The sequence below is a fragment of the Leptopilina heterotoma genome, unplaced genomic scaffold, assembly GCF_015476425.1.
Source record: "Leptopilina heterotoma isolate Lh14 unplaced genomic scaffold, ASM1547642v1 Lhet_1, whole genome shotgun sequence".
Classification (NCBI taxonomy): Eukaryota; Metazoa; Arthropoda; class Insecta; order Hymenoptera; family Figitidae; genus Leptopilina; species Leptopilina heterotoma.
The window spans coordinates 1620174-1636984 of NW_025110812.1; the positions used below are offsets into that span (position 1 = coordinate 1620174).

At 24.8% G+C, this 16811-nt stretch overlaps 2 protein-coding genes across 4 annotated transcripts; one reads left to right on the forward strand and one right to left on the reverse strand.

Moving 5' to 3' along the window:
- Positions 1-1542: 1542 nt before the first annotated feature.
- Positions 1543-9263, forward strand: LOC122513111 (glucose dehydrogenase [FAD, quinone]-like). Of its 3 annotated transcripts, none has more exons than XM_043629372.1 (8): positions 1543-1661; positions 5001-5182; positions 5982-6225; positions 6531-6789; positions 6892-7152; positions 7378-7608; positions 8237-8564; positions 8650-9263. In XM_043629372.1, exons 2-8 carry the CDS (start codon positions 5001-5003, stop codon positions 9071-9073), a joined length of 1929 nt encoding a protein of 642 aa, XP_043485307.1. In that variant the 5' UTR covers positions 1543-1661; the 3' UTR covers positions 9074-9263. The 3 variants fall into 3 exon arrangements, with proteins under 3 accessions (XP_043485307.1, XP_043485325.1, XP_043485315.1); XM_043629390.1 differs by lacking the exon at positions 1543-1661 and adding an exon at positions 4345-4404; XM_043629380.1 differs by lacking the exon at positions 1543-1661 and adding an exon at positions 4411-4557.
- A 1487-nt stretch (positions 9264-10750) lies between these two features.
- On the reverse strand, positions 10751-16771 carry LOC122513126 (alpha-tocopherol transfer protein-like). Its single transcript, XM_043629402.1, has 5 exons — positions 16569-16771; positions 13998-14136; positions 13090-13255; positions 11565-12034; positions 10751-11479 (listed from the first exon to the last, which is right to left on the reverse strand). The coding sequence occupies exons 1-5, from the start codon at positions 16599-16601 to the stop codon at positions 11328-11330; spliced, it is 960 nt and encodes a 319-aa protein (XP_043485337.1). The 5' UTR covers positions 16602-16771; the 3' UTR covers positions 10751-11327.
- Between the last annotated feature and the right edge of the window lie 40 nt (positions 16772-16811).

The window sequence follows — 16811 nt, forward strand, 5'->3', positions numbered from 1 at the left end:
ATAAAATACATCTTTTTCTTATGCATAACCTATAAATTTATACTTCAATAAATACATGATTTTAACTAATTTAAAATAATTTTTAAAAAATTTAAATATAGTAACTTTGACAATTTTTGTAACTTTAGGGAGTAAGTGGGGTACCTGGACACCCCACTTATACTCCTTCTGTGATTACATAAATTATTTATGTTATCTTTCCTTTAGGTAATTAAATAAATTTTTAGTTAATTTTGTCATAAAATTCGTTACATTGAATTAATGAACATAAAAAAAAAAAAAAAAAAAAAAAAAAAAAAAAAATGAAAGTAATTATTTTTTAATTTGTCTCTGTTTGATAAAGTAAAAATTTTTGATAAAAGAAATATTATGACAGTGTTAAAGTTAATATTTAAGGTGACCTGCCATACAGAAAAAAATATGTGGAGCTGAATATCCGATAAAATTTAATTTTTTTTAAGTTTACACCTGTTCATAAAAAACAGTTTTGCGTAATTTAATTTGTGATTCATGCGCGATGACTGTCTGATTCTGTTTTCGTTATTTTTTTGTTATCATAACTTAATTATTGTTATTATCATGACTATCATGACAAATTTTTCTATACAAATAGGCCTTTTTTCTTACAAAAACAATTTATTATATTACCATAAAAATAAATAAATTAAATTTTTTTCACATGTATAACAAACTTTGAATGAATTAGTGTCACAATTATAATAAAAACCAAATAAATTACATTTTTCACATTTTATAATGTTCACTTTCTTTTTTGGTAAATGATAAAATAATAATTTTAATATAATAACAACAAAAGAATATATCATGAGGATATCCTCAGAATATCTTTAACAAATGTATAGGATATCCCTAAAAATATTTCTGGAATGTCCTGAGAATATTTTCAAAACGTCAAAAAATTTTGACACTTGGATCAATCGAAAACTTTGCAAATATTTAAAAAACATAGGTTACATTTCAGAGTCAATGTGAAAAAAAAAATCAAAATTTTTTTATTTTTATAATATCATATTAAAATGATATATATTTTTTAAATATATTTTAATTTTTTGTTAAAATAAAGGACTAAAAGCCAAATAAAAAGTTTAAAAATTGAGGTCTTTTTATTAAAAAAAATATAGTTAAAAAAAAAATAAAAAAAATTATCACAACAAGGAAATACAATAACAAAAAATAAATTCAATTTGACACATATTTACTAAAATAAATAATCATATAAATAATTTGAATTTGCCATAATCATATTATATAAAAATATGAAAAAATAATTTTTGAAAGAAAAATGATGAAATAAATTGTAATTTCCAATTTGTAAGATGCAAAATCTTCAGGTGTTAATTACGTAAATAATTATTATAAAGATTTCTGTTCCTTTGTGAAAAGATAGTGACGTAATATATGTGTGGAGCTTCCCAATCGCGATTATTCATTCATTTAATCATTTATTGGATTTTCACAGTTATCAATTTTTATTGGTGAGCCCCTCTTTCCTCTCCCTCTATTTTTCCAGAAATCGTAAACTATTATAAAAACTGGCGCTCTTTCGCATCATGTAGTTAATCAAAGTTTGAATATTTACTGAAACTGACACGAAGAGGTGATTTCTTCTCTTCGAGCCCCAGTGGAATTATTATTCAAAGGTGAGGATAAAAAAGAATTTGAAATAAAATTTACTCCATTTTTCAGCACATGATATATAAAATAATAAACAAAAATTTTTAATAAATTTTTAATAATTAAAAAAAAATTAAACTAACATTATTTTTACATTTTTTAAATTTTTTTGTTGAAATATGATAAATTATATTTAATGAAAAGCCTAAATACCTTTTTATTAGAAAATAATTAAAAAAGAAAATAAAAAAAAATGATCACAAAAAGAAAATAATAAAAATATCATTTTGAAAAATAAAAGAATTATTATTTTAGAAATAATGTAAATAATAAAAACAATAATAAGATTACAATAGATTAATTTCATGTTTAACTTAAACTTTATAAAAAATAAATATTTATTAGTTTTCATAATCTTTTTTAAATTAAAATTTTGTTTTAAAAAAAAAATTTTTCAAATAAAAATAGTTTGAATAATAACTATTTATTAAAAATAATTAATAAATTATAATAATGTTTTATAAGTTAATAAATATATTGTTTTAATAAAAGTTTTAATAACTTTTTGTTTATTAAAATTATATAATTACTTTTTTAAAAAACAATATTTAAAATAAAAATAATTTGACTTTGTTTCAATCTGTAAATTTTGATTTCCTTGTTTTAGTCAAAAAGAAACCAGAAAATCGTTTTTTTTATCATAAATGTAATTCTTTCCTTTATGTAAATTTATAAAATTTGATTGTTTTTAAAAAAAAAATGTTTTAAAATAATTACCACTACGAATTTTTTATTAACAAATCTTTTACGAAATTTTGTCATAAAATAAAACTTTTACTATTTTATATTTAAGTACCTACCTACATTAATTTTAAAAGTTCATTTTTCTTTTTCATTTTATCAGAGGAAAAAAATGTTAAAAAATTATCAGTAACTATTAATAATTATTATTTAACACTTATATCAGGTCTTCAAGGCTTTAAATACAATTATCCAGTACTTTTTCAACTCTAAATTGTATATAGTAGTATAAAAATAATTGTAGATTTGTATATAGTAATTATTGCAGATAATTCATTTTGACTTGTTTATTGATTTTACAAAAAATTCCATCCGATTGTTTTCCTCAAAAGAATATTATATATTATAAAAATAGTGTAGGGAAATTTCGTAAAACAGAATAATTACAATTTTTTGTTGTACTATAGAAAAATTTAACCCCCATTCTTTGCACTCTTTTTTTCAAAAAAAAAATTGTTTATCTATAGATTTTTACAATACCTACTTTTTTAAGTACATGCGCTTTTTTATTTATATTAAACAATGATATTTATTTATTTATTAAACATAAATATTTATGTTAAAAAATAGAAAAAAATATTAAATTACATTAAAAAAATAAATTTTTATTAAATACAATACTTTGTTTTGTTATATCAAAAAAATTGTTAAAAAAATGTTAGATCTAACATTTTTTTTTTAAATCTAACATCTAACATAGAAAAAATTATTTATAAAAGCAAAAATAAAAAAAATTAATTAACAACTCCATATTTAACTTGTAATGATCGTTCTTCTCAATGTTTATAAATTAAAAAAAAAAAAAGTTGGAGGATTAATAAAAAAAAGATATTTACATATTTCTTCTCATGTCAGTAATTTAGTTTCATGAATAATTCCATACGGGGTATTCTTTTAAAGATTTTACAGGGCTCTCTATTACAATTTGAATGTACATATTTATTGGGTCTTTTCTTTGTCAAACATTCCATGACGAATAATAAAAAGTTCTATACGCGTTTGCTTTGGTTAAGTTTTTGTCAATAAATAACAGTAAAATATTTGTAAAACTTTATCTTTTTTCGAGAGGTAATAATTTAAAAAATGTTATAATTTGTAAATGAATTAAAACATTTTTTAATTATTTTGAAAATTTCATAATTTGTTAAATAAATTATAACATTTTATAATGTTGAAAATAATTATTAAATTTTTATATTTTTAAATGTAAATTAAAATTTTTGATAATTTAATAAAAACAGTTTAAAACTTTTTATAATTTGAAGATAATTTTAAAATTTTCATAATTTAGTAAATAAATTAGAACTTTTTATGATGTTAAACAATTTTTTTTTAATTTTACGCAATTTAAGAATAATTTTAAAAATTTCTTATTTTAAATAAAATTTAAAACTTTCGATAATTTAATAAAATAATTTTAAACTTTTTATATTTTTTTCTAATCTATAAATAATTTTTCTAATTAGTTTTTAATTGTTTTTGAAAAAAAGTTTTTTCTTTCGTAAATAAATCCTGGATTTATTTTTTTTTTACATTATTCTTAAAATATATGTTTCTCTATAACTTTCTATTTATTAGAAAATAAAAAAACATTTTGCAAAAATCTTTTAACAAAAGTCGAAAAAAATTTCTTCTTTGTCATATTCTTCTTACGACTGGAAACATTTGACAAAGATTGTCCCATATAAATATCAATATTTTTCTCTTTGAGATATGCAGATGGAAATGTAAAAATTGACCATGAAATTGGTCGTTCCTCTCAATATTCACGTGTCACATCTCTATAGTTATGTTAATTTTGGGTTTTTTTTCGCTAAGAAAAAAAAATTTTTTTCTTCAGTGTAATTTACTAATGAAATTTCAGAGAGGGGAGGGGGGGAGAATTTTCAAAGCCTAAAGATTCTTGCGAGTACATTACATTTTACCGCAGTTTGTAAACGTTCGCAGTTGATTTCTGAAGTTCTTGATGTGAGGTTCCTGAATATTATATAGAAAGAGATTTGAATAATTTATTTAAAAAAAATTTTTTTTTATAATTTTTTTTTGAAAAATTGAAAATTTTTATACTCACGTTAAAAAAAATTTTTTAAATCGTAAAAAGTAAAAGATTTACATTAAAAGGTATCAAAGTTTAGAAGTTTTGTAATTTTAATATAAATATATAAATAATTTATTTCAATTAATTTTAGTTTATATTACTTATGTCATCTAATTTTAATTTATTTAACTAAACTCAAATTTGTAGATTTTACATTTTCATAAAATATATTAAATAAGATAAATTAAAAATAAAATTAAAAAATATTATAGGTAAAAGTTTGTAAATAAATAAATAAATAAATAATAATAATAATAAAAAATAGTAATAGCAATAAATATATTATTACATTTGTTATTATTATTGTTATTATTATTGTTATTAATATTATTGTTAATATTATTATTAATATTATTATTATTGTTATTATTTTTATTATTAATATGAATATTATTATTAATAATAATAGAAAAATTTTTTTAAAAATAATTTTCTTTTCCTCTTTTTTATTCTACTTTTTTTTTAGATGAATTGCAACGCCGTTTGTCCGTTGGCAAGCAACAATTTTAGTGGTACATCATTAGCATCAGCATGTGGCGGTGGAGCATTTATACTTTTTATGGGAATATTGGAGCAATTTATTCGTAAAAAATGTGACTTGGAAGATCCATGCCGTCGTGTATCGTCAAAAAATATTCCTAATAACAGGTTAGAGAATTTATTTTCTATTAAAAAGCTGCTTTCTTTTCATCAATTTTCTCTTCTAAATATAAATATCTTCAAATACTTTTTACTCGTGTTTTAAAAAGAAATGTTAATTTTTCATTATCGCAGAATGAAGAAGGAAAGAAAGAATTTTATATGCAAATTGCAAAATTCTGCTGTCGTTAAATTATTATCAAATATTTATTTGTTTATTTTTTCAAACATTTCTTAATTTTTTTACTTAATTTTCTTTTCAACAATAAATTTAACACTTAAGGGCATTTGAACCTTGATGACGTCACACATGCTTTGCACAAACTGTAACGTCATCAAGGTTCAAATGCCCTTAAAAATATAATTTTTCATTACTTTCTTTTTGTGAAATGTTTCCAATTTATATATTTTTTTAAAATTAATTAAATTTAATTAAAATTCAAATAATAAAAAAATTTTTTGCATTAAAATTGATAGTTTTTGCGATAAGGAAAGAAAAAAAAATGTATTCTCCGATACTTAACTATTAAAAAACAAGATAATTTAAGGAAAATAGTAACAATGTGAGAAATGTTTTTTTAAAATAATTTTCACTCTAGAATTATTTCTAACAAAAGGAAAAGAGAACGAAAAAAAACAATGGTAATAAAAATATAATTATAATAATTAAGAATGAATATTGACAGTGACAATAATAGAGTCCTTATAATTATTATACAGTTCAACGTTAATGATAATAATTGTTCTTGATATTTATTTTTCTGTAAAAAAAACTAATTTATTTTTTTTTTTTACATAATTTTTATAGTTATGACTTTATTGTGATTGGAGGAGGAAGTGCCGGTGCCGTGGTTGCCTCGAGGCTATCAGAAGAAGAATGTTTTTCCGTATTACTTTTGGAGGCAGGATTAGATGAACCGGCATGGTCACAAGTGCCATCATTTTTTTTCAATTATTTACATACCGATATGGATTGGCAATATACAACTGAGAGCGAGGAAAATGCTTGTCTCAATAAAAAGGATAGTAAATGCTACTGGGGAAGGGGAAAGGTACAATTTTTTATCTTTTCTTATCTATTTAATTTTTGTATTTAAATATACAACTTTTTAAATTTAACTTAAAAACAAATTATTTTAATTTTTAAAAGATTTTGTTAAACTTAAAAAAAATTTTTAACTGTGGGCAAAAAATTAAAAACAGCAGGGAAAAGAAAAATTCCTTTTTTCGCAATAAAATTGAAAATTTTGTTTTTCCCATTGTTTGCAAATTTTCGCCCACAGTTCAGTTAAATATTATTCTCATTGTCATGTTATTAAGTTTTCAAAGAATCATAAAAAAAAAAAAAATGTTCTAGGTTCTTGGAGGCACCAGTGTAATGAATGGAATGATGTATATGAGAGGATCTAGAAAAGATTACGACAATTGGGAAAAATTGGGTAACAAAGGTTGGTCCTATCGTGATGTACTCAAGTATTTCATGAAAAGTGAAAATAATTTACAACTAGATAAAGTAGATGCTGGATATCATAGTAGAGGAGGACCACTTGCAGTAACTCAATTTAATCATCATTTCCCAATTAGCTATGACATTCTCAACGCTGGTAAAGAATTGGGTGAGCTGAACTTTAATTATTCTTTAATAAAAAGTCCCATTTATACAATTTTTAAATTATTATATACATCGAAATTGATAAATAACTAAATAATAATTCCAGGTTACAATACCGGTGATTTGAATGGAAGAAATCACACTGGATTTATGATCGCTCAAACAAATTCATTACAAGGATCAAGATTTTCAAGTGCTCGAGCTTTTGTTCGACCGGCTCGTAATCGTAAAAATTTCCACGTTATGCTCAATTCAACAGTGACAAAAATTATTTTCGATAACAATAAGAAAGCCGTGGCTGTTGAATTTTATAAAAATGGAAAACTTAATAAAGTTGGCGTCAATAAAGAGGTCGTTGTTAGTGGAGGTAATTTTTATTTAATTGTACAAATAGAAATAACAGAAGTAAAAATGTCTGCAGTGTCTACACCTGTCTCTCTATAAAGTTCGCAGAAATTTTGGTGGTTTAAAAGATTCCAAAAATTATGGAATAACAATTCTTTTTATATTTTCTGAAGTATCAAATTTTGTGCAGACAAGAATCCGTTGAAAGTAGGAGAAAAGTATTCAGACATTTGTTTTTAAATTACAGGAGCCGTTAATTCACCGCAAATACTTCTAAATAGTGGAATTGGAGCAAAAAAAGAATTGGAAAAAGTGAATGTTCCAGTGGTGAACGATCTGCCAGGAGTTGGAGAAAATCTACATAATCATGTTTCCTATGGACTTTCATTCACCATTGATGAACCTAATAACAATACGTTAAATTGGGCGACTGCGATGGAATATTTGACTGAAGGAAGAGGTCCCATGTCTGGTACAGGTAAGCATATCATCCCTCTCATAGAATTTTTTTTGTGCATAAGAACTTTTTGGGAAATCTGCTAACAAATTAGGGTCCTTGAAAATACCAAAACTAGAGAGAAAAAAATATCTTATTAGATGCATAAGTGTCTTGTCAATGACCCTGCTTCTTGAATTATTCAGGAGTACTTTACCTGATGCATTCTTGAATGCGCTCGCTGCACATTTAAGTTAATTAAGGCGAATAAGCGTCTATTGTTTCACGCAAATACTGTAGCTTTATCTGCTTCATAAATAATTAAGCGCACGACGTTCACTGTTTCACGTCCTTCCTTATTGATTATCGACGAAACTTTCTACACGCATATTATATCCAACTTCAACCTAATATCTAATATGAGATGTTCACACAGTTTTCCTACAGCATCAATATTCTAGAATCATTTACCTCCTTACGATAGGACTATAAGTGTTCTGTTACAATTTCAAAGTATTTAACAATCATAAATCCATAAACTTATAAATTGCTATGATTAAGTGAACCATCTTTTTCTTCGAGTACCTCTTTCCTACCTAGAAAAATGAAAATATTAGAATGAAGAATCCAGTAATATATAAGGGTATCAATAATGCAAATAAAATTTCAGGAATTTCGGAAGCGACAGGAATGATAAACACAAAATACGCAAATCCAAATGAGGATCATCCGGATATACAACTTATTTTCGGTGGCTATTTGGCGGCCTGTTCCGAGACTGGAGCAATCAATGAAAATTCAGAATCACCACGAAATATCAACATTTATCCAACCGTTCTTCATCCAAAAAGTAAGGGATACCTTCGTTTGAGAAATAATGATCCCCTCTCAAAACCAATGATTTCTCCAAAATATTTCTCTCATTCTGATGACATTGGTGCTTTGACTGAGGGAATCAAGTTTGCGATACGATTAACAGAGACCAACGCTCTTAAAAAGTGAGTATTCAACATCTATTGATAGTATAGAATCTATTGATAGTATAGAAAAATTCGAATAATAATTTTTATTAAAAATTTACAGATACAACATAAAGCTTGATAAGACACCGGTGGAAGGTTGTGAAAACTTTGAATTCGGCACTGATGCATATTGGAAGTGTGCCGTAACGAGGGACACAAATGCAGAAAATCATCAAGCCGGTTCTTGTAAAATGGGTCCCGACACGGATCCAATGGCTGTTGTTGATAATGAATTGAAAGTTAAAGGTGTGTCTGGTGTTCGAGTCGCTGATACCAGTATAATGCCTGATGTTATTTCTGGAAATACACACGCTCCAGCTGTGATGATTGGCGAAAGAGCGGCAGATTTTATCAAAAACTGTTGGAATTCATATAGAAATCAATGTAAACAGTATCATAATGGTTATGTTCATGATCACTATTATCATTATCAGCATCATCATTTTGAACATTTTCAACAACCACCACATTATTATGATATTTAAATTTAGAGATTTTATTTTTAAGCTATTAAGACAAAGAATATCATGTGATTAATTATATTTGTGTACTGTGACTTAGTTAATAATAAAAAAATTTACTAGAAAATTAAGGGACGCATGATTATTCCCCAAATGTCATTTTTCCGAAATGTCATTTTACCGAACTTTTGCGAATTGTCATTTTTGCGAGAAGCCAATTTTGCGAAATGTCACTTTTGCGAACTGTCATTTTTGCGAAAAGCTATTTTTGCGAATTGTCATTTTTGCGAATGGCCATTTTTACGAATTGTCAATTTTCTCAAAAGTCATTTTTGCGAATCGTCATTTTTACGATTTGTCAATTTTTCGAAAACTCATTTTTGCGAATTGTCATTTTTCCGAAAAGACATTTTTGTGAAATGTCATTTTTGCGAAAAGTCATTTTTACGAATTGCCATTTTTGCGAATGGTCATTTTAAAGAAATGACATTTTTGCGAATTGTCACTTTTGTGAATCGCCATTTTTACGAATTGTCATTTTTGCGAAAAGTCATTTTTGCGAAAAGCTATTTTTGCGAATTGTCATTTTTGCGAATGGCCATTTTTACGAATTGTCAATTTTCTGAAAAGTCATTTTTGCGAATCGTCATTTTTACGATTTGTCAATTTTTCAAAAACTCATTTTTGCGAATTGTCATTTTTACGAAAAGACATTTTTGTGAAATGTCATTTTTGCGAAAAGCCATTTTTGCGAAAAGTCATTTTTACAAATTGCCATTTTTGCGAATGGTCATTTTAAAGAAATGACATTTTTGCGAATTGTCACTTTTGCGAATCGCCATTTTTACGAATTGTCATTTTTGCGAATAGTCATTTTTGCGAAAAGTCATTTTTACGAATTGTCATTTTTGCGAATTGTCATTTTTGCGAATTGTCATTTTTGCGAAAAGCTATTTTTGCGAATTGTCATTTTTGCAAATCGACATTTTTACGAATTATCAATTTTCCGAAAAGTCATTTTTGCGAATCGCCATTTTTACGAATTGTCAATTTTCCGAAAAGTCATTTTTGCGAATTGTCATTTTTGCGAAAAATACAATAGTGAATTTATAGACCTACAAGTTTTCTATTGTATTTTTCGCAAAAATGACAATTCGCAAAAATGACTTTTCGGAAATTTGACAATTCGTAAAAATGTCGATTCGCAAAAATGACTTTTCGGAAAATTGACAATTCGTAAAAATGGCGATTCGCAAAAATGACAATTCGCAAAAATAACAATTCGTAAAAATAACTTTTCACAAAAATGACTATTCGCAAAAATGACAATTCGTAAAAATGGCGGTTCGCAAAAGTGACAATTCGCAAAAATGACATTTCTCAAAAATGACAATTCGCAAAAATGTCAATTCGTAAAAATGGTGATTCGCAAAAGTGACAATTCGCAAAAATGACATTTCTCAAAAATGACAATTCGCAAAAATGTCAATTCGTAAAAATGGTGATTCGCAAAAGTGACAATTCGCAAAAATGACATTTCTCAAAAATGACAATTCGCAAAAATGTCAATTTGTAAAAATGGCGATTCGCAAAAATGACAATTCGCAAAAATAGCTTTTCAAAAAAATGACAATTCGCAAAAGTGGCATTTCGCAAAATTGGCTTTTCGCAAAAATGAGTATTCGCAAAAGTGCAGTTCGGTAAAATGACATTTTGGGGAATAATCATGCGCCCCGAAAATTAATTTTTTAGATGTTTGAAATGACATTTTAAATTATCATCAAATCTACTCCCAAGTCACCCATTAATTTTCAATCTTTCTAACATATTATTCATCATTAAATATTAATACCGTTTTCAGTAACAGACGGACTTTAATTATTAACAACAGATTAATCATATTGTCGTCCGAGATACCTAGTCAGAGTTACTTGAAATCTGAACAGTTTTGACAAAGTAATAAATTAAATCGTTATTTTTGATTCTTTTGAATAATTTTTATTTCCGAAAACTTATTTTTATAATTAAAAAAAAAAAATGTTAAACCAAACTTTGGAATCTAGAAAATAACAGAAATCGTTTTTTCGCAATTAAAATTTTGGAAATCACATTGTCCACCATTATGCCTTCAAATTCAAATTATATTTATGTGCAAGGTGATTTAGAATTTACTAACTTGAATTCGAAAGACAAGATTTTGAACATTAGATAATTAAGGAATTTAAGAACAATGTTGGCGAAATGTTCTATTTTTTTTTTGAATGAATAAATATGTTTCTCAGTCAATTTGTAATTTTCTAAATGATCCATCGAGACCAAATAAATCGTTGTATGTTTTTGGCTTTCCTGGTCGTTGTGCCTCGTCAGCTTTCAGTGATTCTTGTTCTTTGAACCATAATTCGTATTCTTCTAATCTTTTTATCCATAAATCTGAAAAAATACCAATGAATAATAAAATACAAATATAATAATAAAAATACAATAAACCATAATGGAAAAATTAATTTCTTCTCACCGAAAATGTCCTTTATTGGACCAGCTTTGCCTCCGTATTCCATTGGCAGCATATCCTTTGGAATACACTGATAAAGTGTTTCCATTGTGCTGTGCACAAATATTCTGTTTCGGATTTTCTCCTTAAGAAATGGTTTTACAAAATTAATAATACTATCCACTAGTGGGCTGACATTGATGACGTGAATTTCCTTCAATTTCACGGGATAAGCTTCTTGCACACAGATGAGAAATTTTTTCACAAGCGCTGGCGTAAATTTGGCAAAATGATTCGGTGTCACGACATTGGCATCTAAAATATAAACATCACCAGCAACGCCGACAATTTCGTCTTTCAGTCTTGCGTCACCAATCATTAGGACCAATTTCATTGCTTCGGCAACATTCGGTGTTGGACGATTTTTATCCAATCCTCTCATGACAATTACACGACGTCCATTCTCTGTGAGTCCAGGTAAGGGGGGAACTTGACTGAAAATTTAAAAAAATATTTTTATGAACTACAGAATAATATATGTGATAGTGATCTTACGCGACAATAACATTATAGGCTCATCAGTCTTCGTGCACTGGGCATGAAAGTTTGAGCCTAGTATTTTTGTCGCTTAAGGTCCCTTTCCCTTAATATTTAAAAAATTATATTTATACAATTCGACATATTTGAATCCTTCTCTCAATAATTGTGAAACCTAAGTAAAATCGATTCAACAGTTTTACACCTGAACATCGATGACCAAATATTCTAAATTACACCATATGGTCAGGTCATCCGCATATAGGGTCAATTACCTGGTCGGAATTACGCCCACGCATTTACAAAAAATCAATATCTAGAAATTGAACCCTTTGTAATAAAAGTGAATCCGAGTGATTCGACACCGAAATGATTAGTTGGATTCGACAAAGATCATAAAATATTTAAAGAAATATAAAAAGAACCCAAAATAATAAAAATACCGGATGAGATTATACCTAGTTCAAGTTACTTAGTCCCAATTCATTTTAATTCCCTCTCAGCGGTTTTCAATTTTTCTAATATATTATTCATCATTAAATATTAATACCATTTTCCAGTAACTGACGGACTTTAACTGTTAACAACAGTTAAGATTATAATCATATTGTCGTCGTTGGAATCGACACCGAACAGTACAGTTGAATGATTATCACCGAACCATACAGTCAGTGCATTAAAATTTGTTAGTATTTTAAAAAAAATTTAGTGGTTTAAATAGAGACAAATTTTTTGAAAATGGCCTTTTTACCATTAGCGATTTTACCTTAAAAACAAAACTAGTTTCCAACCCAGTGAGCAAAAAATACATTGCGACGTTCGAGGAACGTTCGAAAGACTTTTCTTCTTCTAAAGTAACATTTGGACGTTTAATGTTCTGAAACGTTTAATGTTATAAAAACGTTTCTTGAACAATAAATATTTTAAAAATATTAATTCGGAAAACATGAAACGTTTTAGAAACATTCCTCGAACGTAAATGTTTTTTTGCCCACTGGGAAACTATACTTACATAGCTGACAATATTTCCTTCATGTTTGGATTTGAAATACTTCTTTTGGTGAAAAATTCTGGTACATGTGTTCGCATTGTAAAATACATATCTAATTTTCTTTTACATTTTTCTAAGGAAAATTTGCACCCTCGTAGAAATGTCATTAGTAAATTGTCGTCTTCATCTGAAAAGGAAATTTAATTATTATTAGTAATAGAATATTAATTTTCTTGTACACTACGGCTAAATTCTTTAATAGTTCCAATCGTTTATTACCTTAGGGGTTTTGTTTTTTCAAAACAAAAATTTTAATTACAAAAAAAAATGTTTAATCTCTTCTCGCAGTGAATATGCAATTTTTAAAATTACACTTTTGATTTATTTGCGTGAATTATTAGATACTAATTTGTTTTATAAGGTAGCAATCAAAACAGGTTTCTATTTATGATTTATGATTATCCATAAAATAATGACGATTCGGAATCAATATTTTATAGACATAGAATTTTTTAAATATTTTATAGACAAATATACAAAAGAAACATTATCTTAGGAAAGATCATGATAATCAAGAAATACAAAAATAAAAAAGCAAAATTAATTTCGATTAATTTTTTCCCTAATTGTAAAGTAATTTTTTTCTTTCGCTTTGAAAAATAAAAGAAAACTGATTAGCAGGTAATATAAAAGTTTTCAAAAAATAATGAATTTAATAATTAGATTTTTTATGTTTAAAAATTATTATTATTTAAATAATAATATAATGTGAATAATAATAATAATAATAATAATAATAATAATAATAATAATAATAATAATAATAATAATAATAATAATAATAATAATAATAATAATAATAATAATAATAATAATAATAAATAATAATAAATAACAAATGTGAGAATAAATTATATTTTTATAGTTACCATTCAATTCAGGTAAATGTGGTTGTTTCGAAAGCCATTCTTTGATAGTTTGTAAATCCTTGTCTCGTGTTTCAACATTTTCATTTAATTCCTGTCTGATCATTTTTGACATTTCCTCCGTTGGATGGATTAATAACATCTAGAAAACAATAATAATAATTCAATAAATTAATTTCATTTTTCTTTCAAAAGTAGATGGATTTTATTTATTTTTACAGAAATTTTAATTTTAGGCGATGTGCGGTTAGTTCGAAGAAGTGGGGAGAGGGACACGGCTCTCCCCTCTCCTCAAACCTAGCCGTAAGACTCATGACAGAAAACATAAAATAATGTAAAACTCACATAACTGTCAATATTGAATTACTAACATTAATTAATTATTATTTAAAACAATATTATTAACAATTATTATTATAAAAAAATAATGTTATTATTTAAAAATTTTCTATTTTCAATAAAAACACAAAAAAAAAAACCTTAAAACGAGAAGATTGAAAATTTAATTAAAAGGCTTCTGAAGTAATATACTATTTATTTAAATTATAACATTATATACATTACATAAATAAATTTTGATTTCGAACATTATATAAAAATATATCAACGAAAAATAGAAGTTGACGAAAGGAAAAAATAATGTAAACAACAATTTTACATTAGAACTTTTGAAATCATAGCTGACGTAATTATAAAATGTTGTTAAGACTGCAGTTGAGACTATTATAAGAATAGTATGCTGAAATACCATATATATTTTTTTATGAAATTAATGATGCACCTAGTCGCACATATAAAGTTTTATAAAAATATTTTTATCTTAAGAATTGAATACAAAAAAACATTAAAATTTTTGTTAATAATACTAGTGAAATATAGAGGATAAAAATTGTATTTTTTAAATAAATTACCAAAAGAATACATATTTGAAAAGATTATTAATTAATTTAATTTATTTGAAATAATAAAGAAGTGAACAAATATTAAAAATTGTTTCACAAAAGAGAAGAATATGATAAATAAATAAAATAAAGTAATAAAAAGCAATAAAAGTTAATGAAAAATAAATAAATATAAGAAATTAATTAAAAAATATGGAATTAAATAAATATCATTCGTCATTAAAACTAATTAATAGGATAATTTTTTTTAATTTTTGCAAAAAAATTACTATTAATTTTTTATTATTAATTTAATTAATTAAATTAAAGACGTCATTTAAAAAAATTGTTATTAAATAATGGACTAAATAAAAATGTGGTTTAAAATTTTTTTTTCTCTTAACAATAAAAATTGGAATTAACGGTTTACTTATATATGTTTCTGTAATAATAATAAAATGAAATAATATTTCTAATTAATTTTCATTTGCAATTGAACGCAAAATGGATCAAAGATCATGATATTACATCTACTTTTATGAGAAATTAATGGGGCCTCTTGCTTCATCAAAAACTTTCTCTCTCGAAACGTCATGGTCCTGGTTGTGATTCTGATGTTGCGAATTTGATGCAACCAAACTAAACTAATTATTTAAAAAATGAAAAATGAACAAAATGATAAATTTGAAAGTACCACCTTTCCCTTTTACCCTTCAATAAGTTAACTCAAATTTTTCCTGAACATTCAATTAAAGAAAAAAAAAAATAAAAATGATCTTGATTCAGTAATTCTAAAGATATTTGACTCTTCGTGTGTATACTTTCACTTTTACACTTAAACTTTAGGTACTCATATAATGTTGCTAAAAAAATTTTAATTGACATATTCTCTATAAAAAAAATAACATAAAATAATTTTTTTATTTCAATTCAAATGAAATTTTGGTTAAAATATTTTTAATTAATATTAATTAATATTATTATTAATATTATTATACAATTATTATATAATAATATAATATTAAAATATTTTTAATTAATAAAATAAGAATTAAAAAAATTAAAAATATTTCATTATTAATTATTGTATTATAAAAAAACAAATATTCAAATAAAAGAATATGTTGAATTAAAAAATACATATTTTTAAAATTTTCTAATTATTTAACATAATAAAGAATAATTAAAAATAATAAAAGAATTATCTCTAAAACAACTGTTATAGTTTTGGAATTTTCAGAAAATATTTTCCAGAAAAAACAATTGAATTTACTAGAAAAAAAAATTATCAAAAAAAAATTACAAAATTTACTGTAAAAGCTGTAAAGATAATTGGAAATATTTTTTATTGTCATTATTGTTTATATATAAAAAAATACACGTGTCTATTCCTTTTGTTATGTTTGTCAAAATTTTGAATACAAAAATTGATAGAAATTTCTAGATTGTTTCAAATAATTCCATTGCGGTTAATTATTATTTGTCATCGTTCGATTGTTTTTCTTCTTTTTATTTTAAAAAATATTCTCACTGTCTTCATTATTTGCTTATTTTTTATAAACACATAACATTTTTCATTTTTTATAATAAAATTTCTAATCTTTTGTTAAAGAATAGATTTTTTTTTTAAAAAAAGAAAAAAATGTAATTTATTTTTTTTTGTTATTACACTCAAAACAATGATAAAACTTACCTTGGATGAATTGTGATTGTTAATTAATGACATTATTATATGGAGAACGTAGAGAAAATTATATGTTTTGAAAAATGAAGAGAAGTAAAGGAAAAAGTCACTGTGCGCACCGACTATGTGTTATATTGCACTGAAACACGATTCACGTAATAATCAAATAACTAAAAGAGACTCAAGTTGTTGGAGAACGTTCTTTTGTATAAATAGTGGGAACGTAATTTCTTGGACCGGTTCCCCTTATAT